The sequence below is a fragment of the Paramisgurnus dabryanus genome, chromosome 13, assembly GCF_030506205.2.
Source record: "Paramisgurnus dabryanus chromosome 13, PD_genome_1.1, whole genome shotgun sequence".
NCBI lineage: Eukaryota > Metazoa > Chordata > Actinopteri > Cypriniformes > Cobitidae > Paramisgurnus > Paramisgurnus dabryanus.
Window position 1 is genome coordinate 27654445 of NC_133349.1, and position 14950 is coordinate 27669394.

The 14950-nt window shown below is 36.3% G+C and overlaps 1 protein-coding gene across 1 annotated transcript; it reads right to left on the bottom strand.

Moving 5' to 3' along the window:
• Position 1: 1 nt before the first annotated feature.
• Positions 2-11424, bottom strand: LOC135728170 (phthioceranic/hydroxyphthioceranic acid synthase-like). Its single transcript, XM_065246312.2, has 6 exons — positions 11296-11424; positions 11023-11176; positions 8584-8744; positions 8272-8475; positions 5853-6034; positions 2-5772 (listed from the first exon to the last, which is right to left on the bottom strand). Exons 1-6 carry the CDS (start codon positions 11351-11353, stop codon positions 244-246), a joined length of 6288 nt encoding a protein of 2095 aa, XP_065102384.2. The 5' UTR covers positions 11354-11424; the 3' UTR covers positions 2-243.
• Between the last annotated feature and the right edge of the window lie 3526 nt (positions 11425-14950).

Here is a 14950-nt window from a genome sequence, read left to right on the forward strand (position 1 = left end):
TTTTTTTTGTCATGTTGATTAATTAATTCATAGTCCACAATAAACTCTTGACAAAGTATCAAATACAATCTTTCATTAAAGAGTAACAGTTTTTGTAATGAATTAAGTATTTTAAACATTGTTCACCAAACTATTTACAATGTACATAGCATACCACTGATAGCCTAGTGGTAGATATAAGTGCTGATTACTCTAAAGATTGAAGAATTCAGGGTTGGTGGGTACATAATAATGAATTCATCATTAAAAATATGTGCTTTCTTCTTTACCCTGATGTTCTTCTACACTATTTCCTTCCAGGATTTTGATGAGAGTTGACAGTGTACTATTTGGATCCAGTAGAGTGACCAGAGGGACATTAATAGCTTTATCAATGAAGAGATGATTTTGTAGAGTCATGGCTAACATTGAATCAATTCCTAATTCGACAAGATGAACATCATCATTCAGCTCATCTCTCTCAATGGCAATCATTTCACTGATCATTGACATCATATATTCACGTGGTGATGTGATTGGGTGCTCAGATTTGGATATGGTCATTTTGGCCTTCTTCACATCTTCCTCTATTAGTCTGGACAACCGTGCACTCAAAGACTTGTTTTGACCAAGGACGTTATTCCACTTGTTTATGAAGTTGAACTTACATATAACCTGTTGAGGTTTGTTGATCGCGAGGCTCTGTTCAAGACTTTCGAGAATTTCTGGGACTTCCATAAGCATGATTCCCTTTGCCTCTAGAAATCTTTTGAAATGATCTTTGTTCAACAGAAGGCCAAGATTCAAACCACCCCAATTGATTGACTGTCCTGGAAGTCCAATGTTTCTACGGTACTGGCAGAAAGAGTCTAGGAATGTATTAGCAGCTGCATAGTTTGTCTGAGATGCATTACCAATAAAGGCAGAGATGGAGGAGTAGCACACAAAGTAATCCAGATTGCAGTGTTTAGTAGCATGGTGAAGGTTAATCACTCCGTTCACTTTTGGTCTCATAACTTTCTCATAAAGAGATTTGTCAAGACTTTCAATGAGCCCATCATGGAGGACAACTGCACTGTGAAAGACTCCTTTGATTGGACTGGATGGAAAAAGTTTTCCAATCTGAACAACTGCCTGCTGAACTTGCTCTGATAGGGAAACATCACACTGTAGACACTTGATGACAGAACCGTAATGATCACTGACATTTTGTATTTCTTGCTGAAGCTGAGGGTTTGGTTTACTCCTAGAAAAAATTGCAATGTTTCCTCCTTTTTTAGCAATGAACTTCGCTGTCTCTAATCCCAGCCCTGTAAGGCCACCTGTGACAATATAGACAGATCCTTTCTGGAAAAGACTTTGTTTGGGCATCACTGGAATGTCTGACAGCTGGTTCTTAGCATCATTATTTAGTGTTATAATGGGCAGAATCTGGTGTGTGAAGTATGATTTAGATTCATTCACATACAGAAGATCAATGTCTTGAGATTTCACTCTTTGAAATGTTGTTGTGTCCAAAGCCAAGCACTTTCTGTCCAAATTCATAGATTTAAGCCAGTTGTAGACTCGTGGCATCTTTACCCGCAAAGAGCATTGCTGCATTATTTGGGACATGAAGAGATAATGAATGTGGACTTCATTTGAACCTCCAAAAGTTTTTGGATCTACTGGTAGATTTGGTTGGTTGTCACAAACAAGAACAACATCTTTGATGACAGCGACATTGTTAACTGTTTCAATTATCTCCTTATTATATGGTGGAATGAGGACGGCTCCCTCGACCTCACTGAAATCACGTACAAGCTGATCTGCCTGTGTGCATACTTTGACAGTCCAACCTGATCTGTGTGCAAGAGCTGTTAACACCTTTATCAGAGATGAGTCAGGAACAGTTGAGAAAATCCCCAGTTTTTTTTGTTTGGCTTTGGGTAAAATCTCGTGCAAGATCTTCCAGGCCAGTACCATAAAGGAGACACAAGGGTTGTCCTTCAGGAATGAAACTTTTTTTGTTTTGTAGCAAACAGCTCCTGGGAGAACAACTTTGGAGCTTGCAGCCACAGGATAACAACACACAATATTGTCACCAACCTTCAGTTTCCTGACATCTTTTCCCACAGCTGTGACAACCCCACTGAAATCTAAAGCTAAAAGCTTATGGTTTTGAGTCGTGTGCTCGTTCCAATACATTGTGTGGCCGTAAGTGAAGTCAGAGGTGCTGACTGGAAAATAGTCGGATGAATGCACACAAATTTTACTGAGCTGAACTTCAATGTTTTTTTCAGATATTGGTTCAATGGAATTATCAACTGGAGTAGCTGATATATTTGTCATTTCATATGGATCAGATGTTTGCAAGAAACTGGTTTCATTATTCGACATATGAATGCTTTGTTTAGGGATTTTAGTGTTGGGCAACGGAGTGTGGGTGATTTCAGGCTTCAGAATCTTACCGTCCTGCACCACCAGCTCTGGATATTTGGTACAAGGGTATGAACTGAGGACTTGAATCAATGCTCTGATGTCTTTAGAGGAGACAGAATCCATGTCAATCAACTGAAAGGAGAGTTCTGACAGTTCAGCTGCACATGCTCTTGTCATGCCCAACATTACAAACCCAGGACTGATGTGGTCCACCAGGCTCTCAGAGGACCTGTGGGTTATTACTCTGATAGTACCTGGGAAATTAACTGCTTTAAGATATGCAACGATCCTTCTGAAAATCTCACAACAGGCTACCATACTGTCCAAGATTATCTCTGATTTGGAAGAGGTTAGATCTGCATCACCCCAAATAAACAAAACTTCCTGAAACTCTTTCTTTACATTTGAAATGTTCAGTTTTGACAAAACAGGTTCAAGTCCACATTCCAGAAGAGTTTTGCTTTGTGAGGAACTTAAATATTTAGAAGCTGGGTGCAAGTACTGTTGCAAACCTTCAGAAATTCCTACTTCATCTGTAAAGACCAGAGCCTTGATTGATGTATCCAGTGTGCTCTCTTTAGAGATGGTGCTTAAGCTGTTGTGGTAGAAGTATTCTTCAACTACCCGACTATGACTACCTAGCATTCTGATCCGCACATGCCTGAGCTCAACCAAAACTTTACCCTGTTTGTTAGTTAAGCAGCCACAAATATCAAAACCATCTTCTTCCATGTGTACTGCTTTCAAATACACAAACATCTCCTCTTGCAGTGGTTCATAAACAGTCATGCTACCTATTTGTACAGGAAACTGGGGTCTTGGTGAGAGCCTTTGTATTACAGTTCCTATAGAAAGCTGCAGCATGTAATCCAAGATGACAGGATGAATGTAATAGTCATGTAGCTGGGGCAATAACTCTTTTGGAATCTTCAAAACAGACAAACACTCTCTAAATTCTTCCCCACAATAAACATCTGTCTCATTTCTGAAGACAGAGCCATATTCAAAACCAACATTACTAAGATACTTGTAGAACTCTTCGGTACTCATCATCGTTTTGCATCTTTTGAGGATAGTTTCCAGGGAAATGAAGTGCTCTTCAGGTACTCTGTTTGGTTTTACCTCTACTGTGCCAGATGCATAGATTGCAGAAGTAGACTGTATGTTGAAGTTGCATGTGATCTCTGTTAAATTGTTTGATGGATCTAGTTGTACTTTCATTTCTGGAGCATTCGGAGTGAATAAAAATGGGTTCTGGAATGTGATGCTGAGCTGCAGAGAACTGAGTGGGACCTTTGGTTTTGCAAATTCCATGAAAGCTGCTAGGCCCAACTCGGCATAAAACGCTCCTGGGAGGATGGCAACACCATTATGTTTGTGGTCTTGGAGAAAAGCTACTGAGTCAGATGATAAATCACAGCTAAACACAGAGCTGTTTGTACTGTGTTGTGTAATTACTGGGTGGTTGCTTGTAGGACCAGCCAACTGCAAATTTGGTGCAATTACTTTCTTTACATTATCAAACTGATACCGTGGGTAGGGAATTGGTTCGGTCTCAGAACCTTTGTAGAACATTTCCCAGTCCACGTTCACTCCATGCTCAAACAGTTTGGATATAGTAGCAAGGGCTGTCTCATCATCTTTTTCTGGCTGCACTGAAGGAAGCACAGTGATGTCATTTCCCAGACTCTCTGTGATGTACCTCTGCAAAGATCTTCTTGGGCCAATCTCAACAAAGATTACGTTCTTCTTGTTTTTAGCTGCTGACCTCAACGCTTGTTCAAATGCAACTGGCTCTCTGATATTTCTTGCCCAGTATTCACCAGTGGTAAAATCTGAGGAGCACGGACTTTCACCTGTCACTGTAGAAAACAATTCAGCCACCTGACTGTGTTCCTGTAACAAGCCTATATTCTCTTTCACTCTGGATACAATGGGATCCATCTTGTGACTATGATATGCGGCAGGTACATCCAGAATCCGGAGAAAAAGATCTTTTCCTCTTGCTGAGTTGCTTAAATTTCGATGCAATCTTTCAATATCATCTGCATCTCCTGAGAGAGTGCATGACTGTGGGCTGTTGTAAGCAGCCAGACAAACCTTTCCTGAATAAGATGGAAGGACTTTCAAGATTTCAGGTACAGCCATATTACTGACAGCCAGCATCTTTCCTCCTGTCACAGTGCTTTGCAATAAACTGCGATAGTAAATGATCTTAACTGCATCTTCAAGTGACAACAAACCAGAACAATGAGCTGCAGCGACCTCTCCAATGGAGTGTCCAAGAACAACATCAGGACTGACGCCCCAGTGCTTCAGAAGGCTGGCAAGAGCAACTTGAATAGCAAACAGGAGAGGCTGGACAACACTGGGGTCAGAGAAATCATCAGATTCACTTTCCAACTTCTCTACCAGGTTCAGATTTGTATAATTTTGCATTAGAGATTCAATCTTCATGATGACTTCCCTGAAAACCGACTCCTTGTTTAGAAGGTGTCTGCACATACCACGGTAAGTTACACCATTTCCACAAAACACAAAAACTAACTTGGAGTCTGTCTTTGATGGTTCAAGCTTTTTCTGTAGAGCAGCAGTAAGTGTCGCTTTCAGGTCTGTCAGAGATGATGTCTGAAATACTTTTCTGTATTTGTGTTTCAAGTGACTTCTTCTACAAGCAGATGTGTACAGTAAAGCTTGTAAATCCGATATTGTTCCATCACTAATCTGCTTTGTGGTGTCTTCAATTTCATTTTTTAAGGACTTTTCTGAGGCTGCAGAGAGTACAAAGAACTGATGTGTTTTACTGATCTGAGCTCTTGGTTTTTTTGACTGAACATACTGTCTGATAATTGCATGTGCATTTGTTCCACCGAACCCAAAATTATTGACTCCAGCAGTTCTCACTGCATTATGCCTACTGACCCATTTCTCTGTTGTGGTTGGGATTTTTAGATTAAAAGATTTGGTGTCTATGCTGGAATTTTCTTCTGAGTAAAACACTGATGGTACAAAGGTTTCATGCTTCATCATCAAAAGAATCTTTATGAGCCCGGCAACACCTGCTGCAGATTCTGTGTGTCCAATGTTGCTCTTAACAGAACCAATGAGGAGTGGTCCAGATTCATGAGGTCTTGCTTTGGCAATAACATTCGAAATACTACCTGCCTCTATTGGATCTCCAACTGGAGTCCCTGTCCCATGAGCCTCAACATACTGCACACTAGTCAGGTCAGTGTCTGTTGAGTAGATTTTTCTGAGCAGCTCCTCCTGCTGGACCATAGATGGTTTGGTGATTGGGCTAACAGTGTGGCCATCTTGATTTACTGCTGTTTTGCTAATGATGCCCCAAATATGATCATGGTCTTGGAGAGCCTGTCAAAATATAGACCACATATAGTGAACAATTAAAATAATTTTTGCCATAATAAAGTCAAAGACGGTCTTTTGCTTACTTTTCTTAAAGGCTTCAGCAGAACAACACCACAGCCTTCACCTCTGCCATATCCATCTGCTTTGCTACTGAAAGGTTTACTGGTGCCTTCAGGGGAGATCATCTTTGCCTTGGAGAGAGCCACAAAGATTGTGGGCTCCATTATACAAGTCACACCCCCACACACAGCCATTTCGCAGTCACCTGTTGAGATGAAGAGAGTCACAACCATGCAATCCAATAAAGTTAGAATATTGTTAATAATAACATCTTTGACAATCATCAATTGACTTAGCACTAAAGACATGTACAGTGGCGGCTGGTCAATAGGGGCGGCTGGGGACAAGCTTTACACTGTCCGATTAAAAACAGATAGAACCCTTTATAATCAGTGATGCTGTCTAAACTGATTACTATGTGCTCCAGTGTTCAGAGAGCACTTTACTTTGTTCTTTATAAAAATCGCATCCTAATGACGAACGTGTGCGTGGGCACAGATCGAGAAAAGTACAGTGCAAGTGCAACCCTGTGGGGGAGGAGGGACAATCAAGCTTGGGCATGGTTTAAGACAACCGTGCCAAATATGAGTGTGCCCTAAGAGTTTGTTTCCCCTATAAATGTTAGCACTGCAAGCAAATGTACTAAATATACTCAAAATGAATGAACGTATTTCTGACTTGAAATGTTACAGCTCACTATGTTCCGGTAATATGTATTTACAATGGCCCGTTGCAGACTAAACTTTTTAAAATAAGATTAAGATAAGTACATACATTATCAGTGACATAAGAATAAATATTCTGAACATCACTAGGTACATCATCTTCAAAGAAAAATCGAATAATTACAAAACTTTAATGCAGCACAAAACCGATCTGAGACTTCAACAACTATGAGAGAGCATGCAACACATAAGCATTAAAAGAGCATGTCACAAAATTTTATGTATTTATTTTATTTGACATTATAGGTGCAAAGTGCTATTTTTGTATCCTTTCTAGTGTGAATGAACATCTACTTCATTTAAAACCCATATAGAACAATATGGCATAATCTAATTGATGTTAAACGAGTGAAAATATAATCTTTTTTTGAGACTAATACCGTTTAGGACAGCTAGGGATATGGTATGTAAGGGATAATGTAGAGGCAGCCAGTAGTTATCGGGAAATAAGCCCCGACAGTGTGATCAGGACTCGACGCGAAGCGGAGGGTCTTGTATCACACTGAAGGGGCTTATTTCCCGATAACTACCGGCTGCCTCTACATTATCCCGCTTATTACACGGCTACTTGCCACATAAGAAAAAAAACTGGACATGAATATGAATTTGAAACATTTTATTGACATATTTGTTTTAAATTAACATTTTAATCCTTCCGCGAAACTTTGCACAGATGCAAAAATGATCGTAATACCTTTTTAAGATCCTCTGCTTCATACTTGTCTGTCTCCATTTTTTTCTCTTTTAGCCAGTCTTTGAGAAGTTTTAATGCCCATTCTGTATTTTTTTGTGTGTTGGCTTCGTAGCTGTCATGCTCTATTTTGTCAAGTTCAGTCTCAGTAAGCTGTCTGTGTCTTGTCGTTGTTCGTTCTTCTATCCACTGTTTAAATGTTTTGTTTTTTTCGTACATGTTAAAATTAATGTCACAATGTTGTGGTTGTCCATGTTTGTCACAAGATGGCGCCAAACAGTAATCTTTATTGGCGCGGAGCGATTTAAATCGTGCAAGTAGTACCGGCTATGCGTTATTACTTTGGAGCGGTTATTATTTGAAAAGAACGAACCTGCAAATGTCTCAACTGACCAATCAGAATCAAGCATTCCAGAGAGCCGTGTAATAAACGTTTATAAAATATATTAGAACTTCATCTGATTTAAGATCTGTCATAAAAGACCACATTAAAATACCATCCTAAAAATTAGAATTAATGTCCCACGAATTGTAAAAATTATTAAAGGTGACATAGAATGATTGAACCCGGTATTTATCCTTATTCTGTGATGTGTCATGTAGACAAAATGTTTTTGTTTTGGTTTGTAATGCCTTAGAAGCTTCCTAAAAACCTCTCTCAGATAGCTCTATTAGGGTGGGGGATTTTAAACAAGTGGTTTTGCACCTATTTGGCTCCCCCTACTGGCTTAACTTGCAATCTCATTACTGATTGGCTGACTTTGCTGCCACTCAAAAAATGTAGCCAATTATTTTAAAGTGGAGGGGCAGTGAGATGCCTGTGATGTCATAAGCATCAGTTTTTCAGATTGGGCCGTTTTCTGGCTGACATTTCTAAACGAGGAATTTCTATGAGACTGAGATGTTTAGCATGTATAGCACTTTTTGTATGTTTGTGAATGAGGGTAGACTACCATTATTCAACAAAGACTAGGAAAAAATTGTTTTTCGTTCTCTGTCCCCTTTAATACATTTTTTGAAGCTTACCTTGTTTTATGGCTTGACAAGCAAAGTGAAGGGCAACAAGTGCAGAGGAGCAGGCACAGTCAATGGAGAGTGAGGGACCAGTAAAGTTGAATATGTAGGAGATGCGGTTGGCAGCTATGCTCATAGCTGTGCCAGTACTGTAGGTGTGATCGATGCGTTTTGCGTTTTTCATTGAGGCCAACTCAAAGTCTTTGTTCATTAAACCTGAAAGAAGAAAGTTCATGTTCAACTAGATATTTTAGCTAGTGCTAAGGAATAATCCTAATATGAGTGAATTAAGTTTATTGACTATGTAATAATTATATATATTACCTAAAAACACTCCTGTTTTTGTTCCACTGGCCTTCTCCATTGGCATCCCAGCATCCTCTAGTGCTCTGTAGGTGCACTGCAGTAAAAGTTTGTGCTGAGGATCCATGTTTGTCGATTCGGCATCAGTGATGCCAAAGAACTTGTGGTCAAACTCATTGAAACTACACAAAAACAATAAAAAATATGTCAATGTATTGATTGATTTGAGAATTTAAATTTTAAATCCCATGGCTCAAACCAGGGATCTTCCCATGGTGCCACCCTTACCAAAACATTTTAAGCAGCATTATTATGCAATTTCAATTTGTTGTCAATGAATGAATGTATGTAGACCTTTTTTATTTATTATTTTTAATCTTATATTTTTCTTAAACATTTCTGAATTAAATTATTCTGACGTGTTCATGATATCATATTCTTACAGATTTTGTTTCTGGTTTCTTTATATTTGCAAAGCGTGTCCTTGGTCAATCAATATTACAGTTTATTGTTTCGCTATACTTTATCTAACTATTTTTCATTATTCAAACAAGCTACTCTCTGACTCTATTTATACTGTAGATTGACACAATTAGAGCATTTTTATGAAATGCATTTTTTAAGGGTTCTCCCTAAAATGAAAATTTGATGCTAATTTAGGGGAGAGGGCCATTTTCAGAAAAATGTAATTTTAATGTTTCAGGACAGAGATATATTTTTGCTGTGGTCAGTAACTCACAAGTGTGGTCTATCAATACCAGGTGGAATTTTAAACAAATGTAAAATGACTTCTGTATAATTTCACTTTGAACATAAGTAGCACATTGCGACAAAACAAGATAGATTATTGTGTTACACTTGTTGTTAGTAAATATACATGACCATGACCTCGTTAAGAGTAACAATTCACTACTCATGTTTAAAGTGAAATTATACAGAAGTCTTTTTACATTTTTTCAACCTGGTATTGATAGACCACACTTGTGAGACCACAGCAAAAATATATCTCTGTCTAAAACATAATTTTTTAAAATTAAGTTTTTCTGAAAAATTGTACTTTCGCCCCTGCTCTCCCCTAGTGTTTTAGGGTGTGATATTAATGGACTTTCTGCTTTTAACAGCCTGACATTTTTATGCATTGTTTTAATTTTAATGTTTTTCTTTTTCTTAATTCATTCATTTAAAAACAAATGCAAGAACAGCATTTAACATGAATGAAAAAAAAAACTTATAATGTCTACTACCTATCAACACAAAATCATTTACAGTTCCAATTCATTTAAGCTGTCTTATGCAGCCGTCTCTTTTTTCTAAGACATCAAAACACAAAATACATCAATAAAGTTTATCTGCTACTCCACAGTATTGTATCTATGCAACAGTGACTATTTTAAATACTTGTTAAACACATAAATGGACTTAGAAGCTTTAATTCTACAATCAAGACAAACTAACTCCTTTGATTGTGACACATTTTTCCTTTAAAGCCGATTGGAAACTAGGTTTTATAAAAACTACTATTCATATCTACTATATTTTGTCCTCTTGGCGAATCTGTTTTGCTAATTTTTTGGTAAACTTTCCAAATGGGCTTTATACATGGTATTTAGAAGGTTATTCTCTAAATTTTAATGTTTTTTTAGTTGCATGAATAAAGAATTAGTTGGATCTCTATATCCACTTCCACTAGTAACTCTAATCACTCTTTTTTGTAAAACTAAAATTGGATTAGTATATATTCTACAGGCACTTCCCCACACTTCAATGCAATAAGTCAGATATGGCACAATCAATGAGTTATATAACAAAAACAATGCATTCTTATTCAGAGAATCTTTAACTTTATACAACACTGCTATTATGTGATTTCCATGTCAATTGTTCATGATATTTCGACATATTTCCTTTTACTACAAAATATCATAAATTTAGTTTTACTGATATTTAGGGACAATCCATTGACATTGAACCACTTCATAATCTTCTGAAATTCATTCTCTACAATTTGTAGGACATCTTTTATATTTTCCCTGAATAAAACAAAGTGGTATCATTCGCAAATAGTATGCACCTAAGTGACTATGACACAGACACAATGTAATTTACATATAGTAGAAAAAGTATAGGTCCTAGGACCGATCCTTGAGGTACCCCGCAAGTTATATTACAATTTTTAGATATGAAGAAATTATTTAATTTATTTCACTTGTAGGTCTCATCCTTTTAACCTTTTATCGTCTCACAAGATCTGACCTTATGGTAAGGCATGTTTTCATTTTTAGGTGAACTAACCCTTTAACAAAATCAACACCTTTTAGTCAACAGTTGGCTATTAGCTTTTCACCAGTTAGCCTAATAAATTCCACACTTGCTCTTGCATTTAACCTGATAATGCAATAATGACGTGGTTGTAACACCCTATTTTTGATTTTTGATATTATAAGGAAAAACAATTCTTACCCATCGATGAGTGCTGCTTTCTCTGTATACGTCTTTCCTGCTTTACTGTGATCTGAATCGTACCATTGAGAGAGGTCAAATCTTTCATTTGGTATTTGTACGGCACAATTCTTTCCATGAAGAAGGACCTGCCAGAAGTTTTCAAGTCCTTCACCTGAAAGATTTTGAATGTTCCAAATGTCAGTTATACAACGTATACAAAGTTTAAAGCTAATTTTGATTAATACGATTAAGTCCATGATTGTAATAACATGTAAGCTGTTATAAATGTACCTCCAGGGAAATGGCATCCAATGCCAACAACAGCAATATCTGCATCATCATCCATCATGTTTCAGGAAGGTTTATGTGCTCTTTAACACATGAAGATTAGATGAGATACATGTGCTTATGAATAACCTAAAAAAGAAACACAATGGATATAAAATAAGCAAACAGTATAATAATAATAATAATAATAATACTAATAATAATAATAATAATGACCACAGAATGTCTGACCAGTTAAATAAATATTTTAAGTTACCTAGATAGTCATTTTGTCTGTTGCAGACAGAGCTTTGACAGAGTCGTGTCTTATCCTGTATTTATAAAGCTTTATACATCCAGTATTGATTGACCTTTATACTGTAAGCAGTCTGCTTATCTGATCTTTGTACTTTTTCTCATCATCACATCCACATCAGCATCCCCCATCTCAAATCATCCCCATATCATTTAAGCATATTTTGCTCTGTTTTGGCTCTTAAGATAAGCAGTACTTTGAGAGAATTGTTTAATATATATATATATATATATATATATATATATATATATACATATACATATATATATATATACATATACATATATATATATATATATATATATATATATATATATATATATATATATATATATATATATATATACATATACATATATATATATATATATATATATATATATATATATATATATATATATATATATATATATATATATACATACATATATATATATATATATACATACATATATATATATATACATACATATATACACATATACATATATACATATATATACATATACAAAAATTGCTCTGGTGCCGATTTTTAAGTAATTTAAAAGGTTATATATATATATATATATATATATATATATATAACCTTTTAAATTACTTAAAAATCGGCACCAGAGCAATTTCTGTGGTAACCATGGTATAATGTATAAAAATATCAAAGATGTCCTTGATATCTTTAATATTGTCTGAGTAAGTCCATGTAAAAATTGAGATCATTGTGAAACTTATGCTTATCTCATAGTTTATTAGTCTCTAGGCTGGATTTTGCACGAAGCGACACATATCACACCAGAATTGCCATAAAAGAAGGTAAATCACTTACTTAAATCACTTAAAAAACGTTCAAAACACTTCGATAAATTGTATAAAATGAGAAGATGGATTATTTCATTAGATGAAACTTTCTAAGCAATAGGAATGTTAATAACTGAGATAAAAATAGCTTGCACACACATGATACTTTACAGATGTCAGTTTCATGGGTTAATTTATTTTATTATATGATGTTACGGTAAAAGCAGATTCCTTATTGCCATGTAAAATGTGCTGTAAAATTAGTTACAGAACATCCCTCATAAACAACAAGGGGCATTTTCGTATCCCTTCTGTAAATCATACATTGGGAAGGTTGGTCTGGAGCACTCTTAGCTATATCTTATCCCTCTTAGCTCCACCAGGGGGCACCACGGTGATAAACGCTTGTGTACAGTGAATATAATTAAATATATGTAAAAATAAAAGTTGCAATACACTCCATTTTTAATAAGGCAAATCTTTATTTTATTTAAATAATTAAACACTCACATCATTACACTGTTGGTTGTTCGCTTTGTAATTACATTTAAGTTTACTTTTAGGCAATATCCAAAGCCTTGTTTATCCAAAGCGACTTACACAGATAAACAAAGAAAGAGGAGATCAGCTGCAAACTATAAGAAGTTTGTGTTGTGCATCAATTGTGTTCAATTTTGCAAAGTGTTTTATTTTAAGAATTAAACATTCACATCAAATTCTGCATCTTTTAAAAATGGTTGGTCCGACTTTGTCGAGACAAACTTGTCGGCGCTACCCCCTTAGCACCAAAATTCAGCTTCTAGTGCTCTCTGTTTATATGCACTGGGGAGTTTTCTGGAGATGGTTGGGGATGGATATGGTGTGAGTTAAACATCAGTGTGGCGGTGCATTCACTTGGTCACAAACATCCTGCTCCAACACGCCACAGATATATCCCATATATGCCATCCGCCAGGCATGGAGTAATGGAAGTCCATCAAAGTTTTCATGCCATTGCTGGTGTCCCGCAAATAAAAGGCTTTGTTGACGAGACACTTGTCCCTACCAATCCATCAGCGCTCGACCAGGCCTTCATTTGTCGTAAGGGATATGCGGCTATCAATGTCCAAGTGGTGGTGGACCACAAGGGGATGTTTTCAGATGTTGTTGCAAAGTGGCCTGGTAATACACACGACAGCTTTGTATGGGCCAATTCAGCACTGGGTCAAGAGGCTGAAAAGGTGTGTTTGGGCAAAGCTTTTTTAGGAGACAGTGGCTACCCTCTTAGAACTTATCTTCTAAACCCAGTCAACAACCCCACCACGCAGGCCGAGCACATGACATTGCACACATCGGTACCCGCAACTTGGTGAAGCGCTCTATTTGCCTTTGGAAGATGCGTTTTCGGTGCCTACATAAATCTGGAGGATTCGGTCTGAATCCAAAAAGATGTCGTGCAGTAGCAGTAGTTACAGCCATGCTACACAACATTGCCGTCACTGTAGGAATATTTATTTAATAAATTCCATGTCGAGCAATCAAGATCCACCAGTTCAGCACCACCACCACGGACAACACCTGGTAATGTGGTACGTAGGAAAGTATACCTTCGATAACTTTCTAAGGTATGGTTCAGGGAACACGCCTAGAAAAGGTATACCTGTAGTTAAGGTTTAGCTCAAGCGCGCTAAGAGAAAACGTTATCGGGAAATGCGGCCCAGTTTGTTAGAGGTGTGTAAGAATATTAATGTTATTTAATTTTAAAGTTTTTTGATGTTTTGGGGACTTTTTTTATTTAGACAGAATAGTGGAGAGTACACAGGAAAGTACTGGGTAGAGATGGGGAGCATTTCCAAAGAAGTTACACTGTAAAAAAATTACTTTAGTTCTGCAGCAGTTTGCCAGTAACTTACTATAGATTTATATATCTAAATTATTTATTTAAATAATTTGCAATAGTTTGTTCAATGAAAAATGAATATTAAACATTAACAAGTCTTTGTCTTTACAGAATAAAATTATTAATAACAGCCTTTATTTCCTTCTGTGAACCAGAAATCCTTTTTAACCTTTTTTTCTGATTTTGGTTTCCAGAAATACTTTGCATAATTCTGTACTTTGTATAATTTTTCCCCCTGTAAAGATGTCTTGTTAATGTTTAACTGTAACCAGTAAGTAACATACATTTGAATTTACAGTAAGTTACTGGCAAACATTCTACATAATTTATTACCGATGTATTTTATGATATGTGTAGTTTAGGATATTTTCCTTATTGAGGTTGTAGAAACAATATAATCAGTTAACATTATGATGATTTACAGAAATCATTGTGTAGTGATATACGATAACAACTTTGACATTTGGAATTTAAACCTGAATTGATTGAAGTTAAGGAAGTGGCCTTAAAACATAAGATAAAAGATTTGTGTGGTAAAAATTCTTTGTTCAGCATCATTACTGTCAATCATGCAAACGGTTCTTTCTGTTTATATAATTTACTAACAGTCTTTAATTATTACTTTTTTAAAATAAATGTCCATAGATAACTTCTTCAATACAGTATCTTAAAACCATGTCTTCTAAGTT